The sequence below is a fragment of the Mesocricetus auratus genome, unplaced genomic scaffold (assembly GCF_017639785.1).
Source record: "Mesocricetus auratus isolate SY011 unplaced genomic scaffold, BCM_Maur_2.0 Super-Scaffold_100018, whole genome shotgun sequence".
NCBI lineage: Eukaryota > Metazoa > Chordata > Mammalia > Rodentia > Cricetidae > Mesocricetus > Mesocricetus auratus.
In genome coordinates this window covers 20123508-20140231 of record NW_024429199.1, presented here as the reverse complement: position 1 = coordinate 20140231, position 16724 = coordinate 20123508, and the positions used below count along the sequence as shown (strand labels likewise).

General features: G+C 35.8%; 1 protein-coding gene across 3 annotated transcripts in view; it reads right to left on the bottom strand.

Moving 5' to 3' along the window:
* Lama2 (laminin subunit alpha 2) overlaps nucleotides 1-16724 on the bottom strand; it is a 549107-nt gene that overhangs the window by 304976 nt on the left and 227407 nt on the right. For all 3 annotated transcript variants that reach the window (XM_013110210.3, XM_013110209.3, XM_005065788.4), the window contains exons 9-10: nucleotides 15200-15299; nucleotides 11297-11457 (exon numbers count right to left, since the gene is read on the bottom strand). In XM_013110210.3, coding sequence (XP_012965664.1) covers nucleotides 11297-11457; nucleotides 15200-15299 — 261 coding nt within the window. The remainder of the gene's footprint in view (nucleotides 1-11296; nucleotides 11458-15199; nucleotides 15300-16724) is intronic.

Sequence of the window (16724 nt, the reverse complement as noted above, 5' to 3'; positions counted from 1 at the left end):
AGGATAAAGAGCCAATATAAAGCTTGCCATTCTGTGTTAGAAACTTCATCTTCAAACATATTATAAAATTCAAACATTTCTATTATACAAAAATTGCCAAATACCTTAATATATTGCACGTTAAAAATACATGCCTTTGAAGCAAACATACAAATTTGAGATGTGGGGAGTTTGGGGCAAATACACATACATAAGCAGAAAATAGGGAAAAGTCTTCCCTGCTAATTTTTTACAGTCTTTCCTGTTCTAGTAGGTTACCTATATAATAATATTGTGGAGAAAATTCATTCTTATTTAATAACTGTTCTCCAGATTAGGTTTATTAGTCCTAGTCCCAGTACACAGAAAATGTATTTCCTTCTAGGTGAGAACATATTGTGTGCTCACAACAATAAAAGCTGACTACACAATGAAAGCCTGTGAAGGGTACAATCTCTCCATTTAAGAAGTGGCTAATCCTGACTAATACCTCCAAATGAAGGAAACAGATTTCCAGCATCCTTGAGCATGCATGACTCCTTATACCCCTCTTCCCTGCCTTCTCCTTGTACCTGATTGTATTGTTTTCCCTTTACTTAGAGTGCTAACTTGTTTCACTACCATTTCCATAGTCTTGAATGCACTGCTTTATTATAACCATGAAACCAAATCAAGACATACAAAGATTATTCTCCCCAAATACACATAATATTTAGTCAGAGATGGAAAATTGTTGTTTGGTTTCCAACACAGCAGCTATACCTGAATCTACTGATGTTTCAGTCAATAATTGAGGGTCCAAAGTAGAGGCCTCTGGGGGGCTTTTATGTACCTCTGAATCCACCTCCTGTCCCTGCCACCAAATGTAGTTTTAACTAAATCTCTATTGTTCTATTGATCAATAAGACTCAGGAGTCAGAGGCTGCGGTGAAAACCTGTTAGCTCAGACAGATTGAGGAGTAACCAGCTGACCTTCTCTTTTCACCATTGTCTCCAAAAGACAGCGTCCTTCTGCTCCATCAATCCAAAAAGACCACCACACTCGAAGTTCTTCCCTACTACTTCTGTGGTAATCTCTATCCATTTTCCAGATGCCCATTTACTCTATGTGATTAATTTCTGTCAACTTGTTGCTAACTTCACCTCCTGACCCAAGGTTGATTTTATTTAATTAATGCAAACACAAACTTGGGAGTCACAGTGTTATCATATATCCCACCACAGAAACCCTCCCATGTACATATTTCAAGAAAATAACAGGTTTCCTGGACAATGTTGAGAAATGACTTCATACAATTCTATTAAGATTAAACAAATTGCTTGATGACAGTATTTTTATATATATTGTAGTATTATGCACACAGTGCACTCAGTGCATAATACTATAATATTAAAACTATGATAAAAGGCTAGGTCTAGCTGGCAAAGTACTTGCTACATAAGCACAAAGACCTGAGTTTTAACACTAACATCCAAGTTAACAACAAACCAAGCAAACAAAAGAAAACTACAGCAAAAAAAAAAAAATAAGCAAAGCAGTAGGGTGCTGGGTGCACAATGTGAGCCTGTAATACCAGTACTGGGAGCTAGTGTCGGGAAGGATGTCAGGCTTCCTGGATGGCCAATCTAAACTGAAGCTCTAAATTCAGTGAAACACCCTGACTCAAAATATAAAGTGGAAGTGTAATAGAGGTATAAACCCAACATAGAATTTATTGGTTTCCACATGAACGTTCACATAGACAAACCTACACATACAAACACACACATATACAAATATATTTGAGTAAGCCAAGACTTAGAAGATAGGACAGTAAAAAATATAAAAATGAAAGACAGAAAATGGGCCCCCAAAAAGGAGAAAATTGAAAGACCAAGAAAAGAGGTTCTTCTTAGAACTGAAATAATTTACTTAACCTTTGATTATTGGCTCTTAATATCCATGACCCATTCAAAACTCCAGTTATTTTTGAATTGCTAAGATCCTTAATAAAATAGCATGCCTACAGTGCCATTTAATGTCTTCATATTTAGTGTCTATATGTATTGAAATTGAAGTGTGATTACTAACATTCTTACCAGTTTCAAATTTTCTGGGCTGATTCCAAATGTTTTGCCACTATAGATTTGGCAAAAGTAATCAATCTACTCTTGGACCAAAGAAATTCCAAGAGCAGTGAAGAGCATCTTCAAAAGAGAGAACGGACAGAAAAGATGAAACCCATTTATAATTATAATTTAGCTTTTTTCATTGAGAACATAGTACAGCTGTTCTGAACACTGTGTTCTTCTGGGCTCTGTCTAGTCTACTTTTCATTTACTCTAAATTGAAAGCAAATAACGCCACTTTTCTGAGATTCAGACTGAGCTAAACAATCAGAAAATTTTAGACATTAACTACATATTCCTTAGCTCCACTTTAGCCTTGTAATGTGACCTTGAGAAAAAATTATGAATAAATCATTACATATTCAGTTTAATCTAATAACCTGAAGCAGAACTTTAAAGTACGGTAAAAGATGAGAGTGGAGTCAAGGTCTCTTTTCTGAAAAGCCATTGTCTGTCTAGATGAAAGGATACATCTGAAGTCAACTTTACTGCAAGGTGGAACATGGTCAATGCATCTCCAAAGCAAATTAACTTATGAGAACATACTTAAGGAGGCATGGATTCTTCCTGTGAAGGTTTTGGGATGGGAAAGGAATTGTAAATAGACCTTGAAGCATGGTTTACAAAAATTAAACTTGTAGGTAGATGTAGGGACACATCAATGGTAGTAAAGATGGTGAAAATAATGTTTAATGTGAGGAGGGTTTCATGTGTCATCTTCTAAAATAAACTCACTGAAAACTTCCTATATAGTAAGAATTTCATTTGGTACTTAGAATCAGGGGCATACAGTTAAATAATTGACATTTAAAAGTATCCTAGGAGACAGGACCTCTTCTCTTAAGAAATGGGAGATAATTAATGTGAGCTAAGCAGGAGACAAATCCACAGGTTTATAACTGAGGTACTTGAGCTGACAGTAATAAGTAAGATTCCTATAAGATATGAGGTTAAGGGAACACCAAAACTTTCAATACTATATAGTACAGGAATGGGTTAACTCAGTGGGTTTGGATGTCAAATACATCATCTGATAATGAATGTTACCTTAGAGCAGTGGTTCTCAAGCTTCCTAATGTCATGATCCCTTAATACATATCCTCCTGTTGTTGTAACCTCCAACCAAAAAATTATTTTCATTGCTACTTCATAACTGTAATTTTGCTACTGTTACAAATTATAATTCAGATATTTTTGGAGATAGATGTTTGCCATTGGAGTTGTGACAACCACAGTGTTATGGGGGAACTAACTAAAAGATATTTGAGACAACCTTTTAAATAATTTTTTATATGTAGGAACTAGGTTTACATGAGTTACTTTATACTAACACTCTACTAAGTCCTTATCTCACTCCTCTGGAGGCTCCCAAGCCATGCTGTATCAGTGAGACTTTGTAGATACTGCAGATGAAGCAAACATTTGCCACATGAGCATATGCCATATGGACATAACTCTCACTTTGTCAAGACCCTGGACACAATATTAGAGTGTGTTTCCTTGGTTAGCAGTGCTCTCTCCTTGTCACACACAGTGGGACCCTTAGCATTCTGTATGCTTCCACTTGGGGAAGGTGGATGACATCTTGTGTTTTGTTTCTCTTGTTTCACTGTGCATCTCTTGCCTTTAGTAATTCTCATTTGAAACTGCTCATGTAATAAGACATACAATGAATGTAACATTTTATTTTATTTTTTTACAAATCTGAAAGTCTTTCTAAGAAGTCACTGAAACTGATGTGGCTTCCAGAAACCCGCAAACACCATGCTAGATAGGAGCATATAAAGCACTCACAGACCAAGAAGAACATGCCATCAAACGGCTACTTTTGTCTCGTTTAGTTTAACTAATACTTGAATTGAAGTATTTTTAGGTCTGGTTTGCTGCTCTCAAGTTAAACCTTCAGATTCTTCATAATAAGCTGCAATTTACCAATATGTCAAAAAGGCAAAACTCTAATTTAGAACATAATGTTGTAACCGATGAGTTTACCATCTCAAGCACCTGACGTTCATCTGATCAGTGTCTGCTAACTGGTCAGAACCTGTTCAAATAAGCAAAATATTCAGACGTAACAAATCCAGCTATTCCTGTACTTTATCTCCAGTTTGTCTAAGGATGTTTATCGGTAACCTTGGAAACCAGTGCTCCCCGAGTCTGCTCTGGTTCTGAGTGTTACCTGATTCATAAGTCATCTATACCAAGAGCTCTCATGCTAATGTTCAATGAGATTAAAGTGCATTCATTACACCCAAAACTGCAGGATGCTGAATGTTGTCAGTATGGACCAGAGACAAATGTTAACACACAACTAAGTAGAAAGGGTGCTGAATATAGGACCTACTTATGTTTGCACTGTTATGGCTTCTCTTGTAGTTTGAATGTGAAATGCCCCTATAGACTCAAGAACTTAACTCTTGCTCTCCATAGGATAGTACTGATCTAGAAACTTGTTGAACCTACATAAGCTGGCGCCTTGCAAGAAGAAGTGCCTCACTGAGATTAGACCCTGAGGTTTGATCATCTAGCCCACTTTCTGTTCATTCTCTTCCTGACTTCAGCCACCTTATTTTCCGATTCTACCTACATCATGAGGACTGTATCTCCTCAAACTGTTAGAAGAGTTTAGTCATACTAAACCCTCCCTCCATCAAGCTGCTTCTTATTGGCTATTTGATCATGGTAACAGGAAAAGTAACTAATATTCCTACTGACAGGGCCTTTTGAATTTTGCAGAAAAAGGCAGAATCACAGAAACTCTGTTTAGTTCACAGAACTCTACTTTCTAGACATTTCAATGTGGGAAAAACTAAACTTACTAGGTTTTCCTTCCTTAACCAAACCTCCCCAGGAAAAATCATGTGACAATGCATCTAACAGTTGATGTATAGGGTCATGCTTGAAAATGTTTCTTAAAAAATAATAGTTTTCAACATGATTACTGAAGAACTCAATGGTGTGATGTATGCATTTCAAATCACAGAGAGTAGCATGACTCAAATACAGAAGTTGATTCTGGGGTCTTTATGTATGCATTAACAAAGCCAAAGGGTTCTCAAGTTCAACAGTGTAGGCTACACAATCATCTATATAATTGGCACCTTCATACTAACATGATCTTGGAAACCTGAGTTTCACTCTTTCTGCAAATTTGGGGCATTATGTTTTTGGGTTTTACTTTTAAACCTGTGACTCCACATTCCATCCACGAGTCAGCCCCTTATTGTATCCACGTTTCATACATGAAGTTCTTCTTTGATAACTGAGACCTTGAACTTGCATGTTTTGTTTTGACTTTGTGTGAGAGTGAACCATCTGCTCTACATGAGAGTGCCCCATAACGTAATTTCCTTTGCTACCCTCATCAGACTGTTAATAAATCCTCTGCACATTATTTCTTTCCATGACTCATTCATCCAGTCACAGCTGAGCATTTTTTCATCCAGGTATGCTAGGGGACAGAAAACTACATGCCAGAGGATTGTGGCAAAAGCAGCTGTAAAAGTGTACAGGTAACCTAAGACACACTGAAAGAAATCCCTGCTCTGAGACTGGTACAAGTGCCATGGTTGATGCCAGATTATCACCACAGTCCCCAAGTCTCTGAAGGAAAAGTAAGCAGAGAAGTGACATAGTTGACAGAGAAGATGCCCTCTGTTTTCCTCCTAACACAAAAATAAGTTATTACAACATTGCTTTCTGCAGTTGGGATTGTTTTTCAGGTGTGTTTACTTACTAAAGGCTATTTACTGAAATAAATATATAAAACCATTGTTTTTGTTCTTTTTCTTACCATATTTGAAGATTGACAGACCATCCTACTGGTCCCTAAACTAGAGGTGGGAGTATAGCTGATCCTGAACTTCTGACATTGAGGGTTATTTTAGTTATTGTGTTATTTACCCATCTTTTTGATCTATCACATCTTTTTACTGAATACCTTTTAAAGAGTTACCAGCATAATTTGATGTTTCAAAAATATTAAATGCCTCTTAATTTTATTTAAATAACCAGAGTCTACTCCATTAAAGCTCTCATCACTTCTAGGGGCAGGCAGCTCTTATCAATTTATCTTAATATTTTAAGTGTTTAGAGTCCATTAGTGATTTTGCTAATTTACATATTTAATGATAGTTTCCACACTGAAGCCAATGAAATGGTACAATTTCCATTTTTTAAACTTTTAGTCTAGAAATGCCTATTCCTAACACACACTCACTGTTCATTTCTAGGTTATTCTAACATATACTACATATACTAACTTATAAATATGAACCAATCATAGGCTATGAATTTCCCCTTGTAAATATTCCATACAATAGTCAATACATTCTTTCATGTTGTGATATTAAGTGTTCTCAACTTATTCAAGCTAATTTTCATTATCATGACTCTCAAGGGGTATGCTTGGTCACATTGTCATCATATTCTTCACTGTAAAACCTTAAAGCTACAGATGGACTATATGTACATATGTACTGTAGAGACACACTTATTTTACATGTAAAATTAATGTTTTTGTCCCTCTTGAACGAACACCCATGTCCTCAAGAAGGTTTGTTTACTTCATTCCATAGTTACGTTGACTATGCATAGTAAAATGTCTAATTAAAAGATACTGTGGTCTATCCTACAAAAAACTCTTAGTGGCTGCTCTTTATTTCTTTAAGACTATTTTTGTCCTGAAGTAACTAAAGTTGAAAAGCATTACTATGTAGCTTTTTTTCCTTCAAGGCAGAGGCTGTTGGGCTGACATCAATTTTCGTTTTGTGATAGCTTCCTCAGTGTAGCCTCTCTCTGGAGAAATAGAGTCACAATAGCTTCCCGATTTCCATTCTCATGAAGCTACCACCTTAGAAATTAGGTACAACTTCCACATCGTGTGCTTAGCTGAGATTGTTAGTCAATTGGGAATTCTATTGACAAAGTTACTGAGAATATCTACATTGACATTTAACATTTTTATATGATAATTGCTTAGTAAATTTTGTAGTCACGCTTAGTTTTTGAGGCCTGTGTGGTCAATTATGTTTTTTTTTTCTTCCAGAAAGGCTTTCATTTTAATGTGTCTTAGTATTAAATAAGTTAACACAATGGAGAATAATTACTTAATTAGCAATGTTCATTGGGTGAAAATTCTTTAAACAAACTGATCCAGAGTTAGATAACACGTGGTGGCCTAGGGAAAGATGAAAAGAAATGAGAGTTTCACTTCTCACAAACCGAATTTTAGTCAATGTTGTTTAAAAGGAATAGTCATATATTAGCTTATATGGTCACAAACAGATTTTTACCCAGCAACTATTCAAAGTTATCAATGCTGAACAGCACATCATTCCAAATGAAGCCAGAATATTTTGGGTTTTGTAAACAGAACACAAGAGGGTGAAGCCACAGAAAACTACCAACAGAGAACATTAAGGATGGTTACAATTCTTGATGAGACTACCCAGCAGCCTTCATGTGGAAGGCAGGGTAGGCTGCTCTGATGGGAAGGATGAGGGACTCACAATTGATGACTTAGGAAGGTTTTTATTAGGCATGATTGGACCTGACAATGAAGCCCCAAGAAAAGTTGCAGACAGAGGGGTCAGAGGAGCCCAACTAATGTTGGGTAAGGAGAGGATCTCTCTCTCTCTCTCTCTCTCTCTCTCTCTCTCTCTCTCTCTCTGTCTCTCTCTCTATGTTCTTTCTGTCTCTCTCTCTCCCAGAAGCAATCAGAGAATCCCCATTTTATTTTATTTCTGGATATCATAAGGAAAGAGGTAAGACAAATCCTATTTTACACACAGCACACAGGTTTGGGGATTTGATCCCTCATTGGCTGCTAACTTTACTTCTCCTGAATCTCAAAAGACAAAGAAAACTGTCCAGCTGCTTCCCTATATTTAAATCATAGAGCTATCATATCCTTCCCACATTTGGAAATTATTTCTGGGGTCCCCCAAAAAAGCAGTTAAATTCCTGCCTAACTCTTGAATTGGTCCAAGTGTATTAACTCCTCCAAATATTGAGCATTGTCTTAAAACTAAGACTCAGCTTCTACGTACACCTCACCAGTTCTGGTTATTCAAATTGGCTTGATCTTAGGTTTAACAGATTTCCCTCTTTGGTGTGACATCTATAAATGCCCATCTATTTCCTGAATCTAACTACTTTTAGTTTACCAGCTGTATTTATCCAGACAATTTATCTGTTTAAAATAATAGAACTGGGAAACTTGTGTCCATCTCAACTCAATACAGCATTTAGAATCACTGTCACTTAAAATTCATAAAAGAAAAAATAAAACAGGCCTCAGGTTTCATAATGAAGAAGTTCTTCAAACTGTCTTTGTACTCAAAGCTCTGACTCAGGAAGACTATGACAAAGGAGACAGGCCAGTCAGATGACTCAGCACATAAGGTGCTTGTTTGAAACTGACTACCAGAATTTGATTCCTAAGACTCACAAGGTGTACTGAAAGAAGCAACTCCAGTAAGCCTTCCTCTGATGTTCACAGGAGTGCTGTGGAATTGTGCCACTATACACACACACACACACATACACACATATATATACACATAAGGGCAGTCAATAAATGTAATAAAAAGTTTAAAAAATGAAAAAACAAAGAAAAATTCTTCCTATATTACAATATAAAAATATAAATTTAAATTTTTATTGATTAGTATGCATTTTGCCAACTTATGCTTAAATGCTTATTTATATCTATTTTATATTCTATTTATACATAAATACTTACTAAAGTCAATATCTTTACATCAATGCTCATACACCCACTTTATACTCAAATAAAAATCTATCACTTTATTTTAAGTATTCAATAACATTTTTCTTCTCATAAAGAATTTTGAACCATATTTCTTTATTAGTTGGCACAAGTATTTCATATCATACTTTAAAAAGAAAGAAGGATATATCTCATTCCTTTCTGCATTAGTGAATGTTCCTTTCAGAAATTAAACTCTATGCATAGCTGTCTTAAATACTTAGCTGTTTATCATTCTTGTAAATGAGAGGTGATGGGCAATTCATCACAGTGTATTGTCTGTACATTGTTTACATAGTTCATTATAGGCACCACCATATAATTATGCTGCAACACAATTTCTGATGTAACTAACTCATTCATTACGTGTGTACACTTTTTTATATTCTTACGGCTGTGCTGGCAGGGCATCTTATGAAACTTGCTTTCTGCACATTTTTATCACAAGGCTTCGTAAGAGCTGATGCTTTTTATTGAAAAATCACACTGTTGAAAGACATTGCTTGTAATGATGCTATTTAGCCAATTTTTAAATATCTTTTATGATCCCTTAATTACTGTTTGTTGTAGCATTTTAATTGTATGCTGAGAGCATCAAGTATCTTCTTGGTGGTGTTTTTCTAATTAGGATTACTATTACTCTTCTCAAGACTAGGTGTCTAACCAGCTCCAGGTACTTCCCTGTGAACACAACTAATCACCAGAGCTCTTCTGTCTCTACCTTCCTAGTTCTCTCCCCAAAAGAAGCCAATGAAATGATGCTTGCCCTTTTCTCCCCTTCATCAGTCCTTCCTTAAACATAGAAATCCAACCTTTCTTTAAAGGTGTGTATGTAAAATGCATCCTCTCTCCTGCTTGACTTTCTGTATTCTACAGACTCATCAAGTTCTTCTCCTATCTTAAGCTTAGCTCTACCTGTCCTGCACTGGAGCAAGCAACAAAATGAGAGACACCTGCAGCACTTTAGGAAAAGGAAGGGAGCATAAACAAGGTCCTCCTCGCTGCGTATTTGAGGAGAAGAACTGGAGGCTATAGGATTGCACATCCCCCACCCCGACCAGCAACAGCACTCAGCATGAGGTGGGGGCAGGAGTGGGTGGGTCCTGAAGCAAGTTGCCACTCAATCACTGCTGTCCAGTGCTGGTCTTAGAGAGCAGTTTTCATTTCAGATAATACTGGAATGAAATGCCCTAAATCTAGAAAATTTATTAAATTCCAATACGTGAGAACTTTCACAATGGCTTTCTGTTCACTGTGTAGGCAGTAAGTGGTCCAGTTTCAAGATAGATGTTTAAATAATCTCTACTGTAATACATGCTTGTTTTGTAAACATTATGTGTATATAGTTTTATTATTGTTTTTGTATACAATAAGTATACATAAAATTTGCAAATAATGTACTATATGGCTTATTTCAGAAATGCTTTTTGTAATGTGTACTTAATAATAAAAATATTTTATTATGCTCTAATATTTATGCATATACACCAAAATACACACATATCAACTATTATCATGTTTTCATAGATAAGTATAATAAATTAGTAAAGGAAAGGAAAGACTACTAAAATCTTCATTTAACTGTCTTGCTTTTAGTAAGGCTGCATCAAAGATATCAAGATTGCTTTCATGTTTATAATAATGTGTCATGCCATCATTTTAAAAACATTACTCATGCGCTCAGTTCATACAATTATGCACTAATCAGAACACCATGGAATGAACTTGTGTAGCTGAAGTAAATTAGTCCTATCATTTCAGACTTGTGCATGCCTGTTTCCTACGTGTGTGAAAGCTAATGTGTAAAATGTCGCTTAGTGTTAACATGACAATGTTATTTGATTATGTACAATGAAATTGCCTTTCTGAAAGTACCCATGGGAGAACACATCGACTCTTTAATCAATTCCACTAGGCTTTCTTACACTTTGATAATTATGTAGAAGAATCTAACTATGGTGAGAATTTTGAGACCTTTCTCCACTCAGCTTTCAGTGGAGACTTATTTTTTTTAAATCCTTGACAGAATTCTTTTCAGCAGTGACTGCAAAGGTATATAGTTTTAAATTTTAAATAACTATTTTTTCAAGTGACACATACATTTTTCTGCAATTGGAGAAAAAATCATTCGTTATAAAATGGCATAGACCACTAAGGGGGCCTCTGTATTTGGAAAGTTTACATAAATGCAGTTGTGACAGTGAACCTGGTTAACATTTAATGACACACACAGAAGTATTGTGCACATAATGGACAGTCAAATGTACGAGAAAACTTAAGATGCCTAATGGCAGCAGATGTAACAGAGAAGCCAAGAGATGCTGTCCTGTGTCAACAATGGACCTCAATTGGATTAAACAACGTACCTTACAGCCACAGGGCCCCACACATGTCCTCTGTCTCAGCAATGAGAAACAATTGGATTAAACAATGTACCTTACAGTTACAGGGTCCCACACAAGGGTCCTCGTTTGCACTCCCTGAGCCACTGCAGTTGCAGGGTTGGCAGTCTGGGTAGCCACGGTAGCCCCTGGCACAGCGATCACAGCTCATGCCTCCAAAGCCAGTCTTGCAGTGACAGGATCCAGGTTTCAAACCTGAAGGAAGAAGTATTACTTATCAGCTCTTTTAAAGGACACACACAATTTAGTTCTAGAGGTTTGAATTATAGTAACTTTTAAGTTGGACTCTGATCACAAAATTAGTTTTTAAATTTTTATTACTTAAAAATGAAAAGCAATTTTAATTTGAAATATACATTGTTCCTGTTTTTGCCTTACCCTAAGTCCTACCAGATCCTCTCCCTTCCCTACCTATTAGACTTTAGGTTCTTTCTCAACAAACAAACAAAAACCCAATATAACAGCAAAACCTAGAAAACTGAATGCAACAACACCCAAAAAGAAATGAACACACACACAGACACACACACACACACACACACACACAGACATAGAGACACACACAAACACAGAGACATAGAGACACACAGACACACACACAGAAATACACACAGACGCACACACAGAAACACACATAGACACACACAAATACACACAGAGACATACACACAGAGACACATACACACACAAAGACACACACACACACACACACACACACACACACCAAACTGTTACCTAATAAAAGTACAGGCAAAATTCATTGAGTTTATTATATGTTGGTCAGCTACACCTGAACATGAGGCCTGTCCTGGAGTGGTTGATCTATTCAGTGTCACTCTGTTGGAGAAAACTGACTTTCCCTCTCCCAGCCAAGGTATAAATGATAGTTCAGCTGTTAATGTTTCCTTAGTGAATACGTTTTCATTAATTCATTTTAAAATATAACAAAGTAAAATATAATAAGATAAAACAAAAATTATCACATCAAAGTTGGACAAGACAAATGAACAGAAGGAAAAGAGGCCTGGGAGAAGGCACAGGAATCAGAAACATACCTTTTCTCACACTCAGGAATCTTAAGAAAACACTGAAGTAAGTCATAATATTCATAATATACACATAAAAAATATAATGCCAATGCATACAGGTCCTGTGCATTATGCTTCAGTCCCTGTGAGTTCATATAAACTTTTCTCATGTTGGTTTATATGGCCTTCTTTCCTTGTGTACATCAGGATCTGGATAAACTTCAGAGGGGCTGGGAAGATGGGTCAGCAGTTAAGAACACTTGTTACTCTTACAGAGGACCCAGGTTTGGTTCCAAACCCCAACATAGTGACTCAAAATCACTTGTAACTCTAGTTTCAGGGGACCCAACAAGCTCTTCTGGCCTATGCTGATAGCAAGCACTCATGTGACATGCACATTTGCATGTAAACAAAACATCCATACAAAGCATCTGCTCATAAAAGTATTTTAAAAAGTAAAAGAATAAGGTTGGAGAGAGGGTTCAGTGAATGACATGTGCAAGCATAAGAATCTGGATTTTGATTCCTAGAACCCACATAGAAGATGGGTGGGACAGTACATATCTACAACCCTAGCACTTGGAAATAGGATTAGGGCTTGCAGAAATAAACAGATCCCTGGAGCTAGTTGGCCAGCTAGTGTAGTCAAATGGATCAACTCTGGTTTTAGTGAAAGATCCTGTCTTGAAAAACAACGTAGACAGCTGTAAAGAAAGACAACCTGGGTTAACTTTTAACTTCCTCCGCACATGCCCACATACCTACCAACACATATATATCCACATATACCACATGCATACAAAATATAAGGAAAATGAAGAATAGAAAGATGAAAGCTGAAACATCTATGAAACTACAAATTCTGTTTAACAAGGCTATGGAAAACAATAGCAGCAGCAATAACAAAATGATCAAGGGGTACTTCCCAAAAAGTTTAAAGCTTATGACACAACACTGGAAAGAATAAGCTGTCTCTTGTGCATATCTGGTAGCTCATAATCAAGCCTGCCCCAAAACACCATAACAAATGGGGGACATCCTTGAAAATAAAGATGTACTACTTATGAGTTAACACTGCTAATGTGATGTAGTTACACACACAGCAATGCTTAACAAAAAAGGCTAAATGTGGGTAGAATTAGAGCAGTGGGCTGAATATTATAAAAATACAGTGTATAAAATTCTCAAGAAATTTTGAGGAACAGATTTTGGACATGGAAGAGGTATATAAAAACTGTTGTAATTTCCCATTTCTCTTGACAGAAACAGTAAGGATAATACAGCCACAAAAACACCTTTGGTCTCTCCTTAGGAATTATATGATGACTGTTTTCTGTTGTTCATGATAAATATGGAAAAACAAAGATGAAAAGACAAAGATGAAGACTAATGAAATGCTAGAATATATCATAATAAGAAATAATATTACTGAACAAAAGGAATATTAAACATGAATTAGTCAAGCATACATGCTATTGCTATAAAGAATATGTTTGCATAATGTGCACAAAAGTCGTGCAAAATGACTGGAAATATTAAACACAAAGAACATGTGTGCATGTTTGAAAAATATGTAGAAAAGTATACTTGCTACAAAAATACTAATCAGGACCATAACATATAATACATTTAGTGACGTAAGTATTCATTTTACATTGATAAAGGCGTAATAATTTTTGATTCAAAACAGTACTGATTATTGGAGCTGGAGAGATGGCTCAATGGTTAAGAGCAGTTGCTGTTCTTCTAGAGAACACTGATGCAATTCCAACTCACATGGAGACTCACAACAGTCAGTACCTCCAGCCCCCTTGAGGATACAATAAAAGATAAATTATAACATGAAAAGGAGGAGGAATTGAAGTTTGTTTCTTTATAAAATTTTATTATTCTTGCTTCTAAACTACCACTTTATTATGTATTTATTTTCCTAATTTTTCTATTTCTAATAACTTTTTAATAATGTACAAATTTTTGTGGGTGATTTATATTATTGATAATTGTGACTGACTTGTTTATAAAGGGGGAAAGTATTCATGATGGTAGGATTTAACTTTAAAGGTATTAGGGCAAAATACCCAGGCTTTGTTATATGCTACTTTAAAGTTGCTACTTAAATTATCCAGGGAAAATGCCCTGAAATCAGCTCCCAGCTGTTAATTTTATCATGTTGCTATTTGTTTCCTTCATGTTGAGAATTATGATGAAGTTCATTCCTCAAAGTTTTTGGTTTCAACTCATATTGCGACCATCTGTATTCCTGTGTGCACTTGGCATCACCTGCTTCTCACAACGTGATTGTTATTTAGTTCCCAGTGCTGCAAGCAAATCCCTCAGTGAATGCTGTCATTTTACAATGGACCCAGTGCACGTTACAGAAAAACCAGGGCATGAAAAATTGTATACATAACATGTATGCTTCATACATAAACACATTCTATCGCTTTATACCCTTCCTTCCCCCTCTGTCTCAGACACACACACACACACACACACACACACACACACACACACACACACACACACGCCAGTAACTGTCATATAGCATCATTTTTCTGAAGGACACATCACATAGATGATAGCGATCGTGTACGATTATATTGCCTGATATTTCTACATCTAAACTGCTTGTGACAAATTTCTTCCTACAATAAAGTGCCATGTTACTGCACACATACATCAGAATAGATGATTTTCTTTCTCATCTTCTTTTTTTTTTGCTTTTCAAACAATATAGTCCGTCACAAAATCAAACATTATTATGAATAGTATAGAGGCCTAGAGGGCACAGTGTTAGACATTAGAATCCCGACTCTGGGGATGGAATTACTGTGATATTCTCTGAAAAGAATGGTGTTTGGCATCCAGTCATCTTCTCATCAGAGCGGCAGTTCTCTATTGTGCCTCACCTCGACGGGCATATTTCTCATCCTTCACGCATACTTCACTTAAGGAGCCAACTGGATCACAGTGACATGGCTGGCATGGTCTTGGATAATTTGGTGACACCTGAAAAATAATTGAAATGTTTTCAGTCAAGTGTAATAAAAATGCCACTATTTCAACTCAGCAAACAATTCAGGACTGATTAGTTTTAAAAATAAATGAATTGTTTTCATAAAATTGTAAGATTTTTTTAATCTTTGAAATAGATTGTTGGACTTCTAAGACCCAATTTTTCTAAGTGGACACACAAAGTAAAGGATTGTATATCACCAATTTGTAGATGTTTGTTATTTAAATTCAATAATCAATAAGGTTTTTTCATATTTCATATCTTGATGACCTTTTTAAAGCTTGTATAAATGAAACCACAGATGAGGAGCCCTTGACTCCCAGTATACATAAAGCAACATGTTTTTATAACCACTTCATTCTCATCATAACAAAAATGATAATACTTGGATGGAATACTCAACTATATATTCCATAATTTAACCTACCTGCTTATTGTATGTTTTAATATGACAAAATCAGCATGGCCAATTTTCCTCCCAATTTGGCTTTCAAGAACTTTCACACTAATCATGGCATAATTATTTAAATAGAAATTTATATTATCTGCTGAAAGAGGCACACTCAAATATTTAAATTGGAAACTTGGTTTTCTAGGAGGTTGTACAACCTGGAAAGAAACTTTTAGACTCTGTAAGTAGTCTAAAAGTTCAAATCCGAGTAGGGCATGTGAAGCCCATACCCTTCCTTCATTTTGACAGCAGGACAATAACATTGCTCTAAAGATTTCTATAAAGGAAAATGAAGAGGGATGGCATGGAAGGTATCTCACAAGCTCTCTGGCACACAGTATATGCTTAGAATTATAAGTAGCTTTTACTGTTGAATATTTTAATTAAACAAATCTAAATTGCTCACAATAATTCACACACATTTGTTTTCCAGATGGCATGGAAGAAAACAAAAACCCTAAGCTGGTTTCCCAGGAAATGAATCTATATAAATATACTTTTCTCTAGTAGACTACATCTTTCATATGCGTCTATACCTAGTTTAGTTTTTAAGGAGGAATTTTTGTTAATATAAATCATGATGTAAGAACTACACCAGATTATATATCTAATCAATTATGATTCAAGTTCACAATAGTTTAAAAACATTTGTTCAAGACACTATTAATCATGTCCTCATGGAGCTAGCACTGTCCCTAACACAGACATGAGCCATATTCTCTACCTTAACCAAGGTTATGTGAAGAAAAATGTATGTAAGACACCGATTAAAGAAATATGATAAAAGAGACACACAGGAGGAGACTCTAGGATCAACTGCCACAACCTTTCCATTACCTTTAGACAACAATTGTGCAGAAACAGTAACATTTAAACTGTAGCATAAATTGAAGGAGTTATTTGTAAATAAAGTTTTTGAACAGGGCTTTCTACAGAGAAGAGTCACCAGACATCAGAAAAGAGAGGC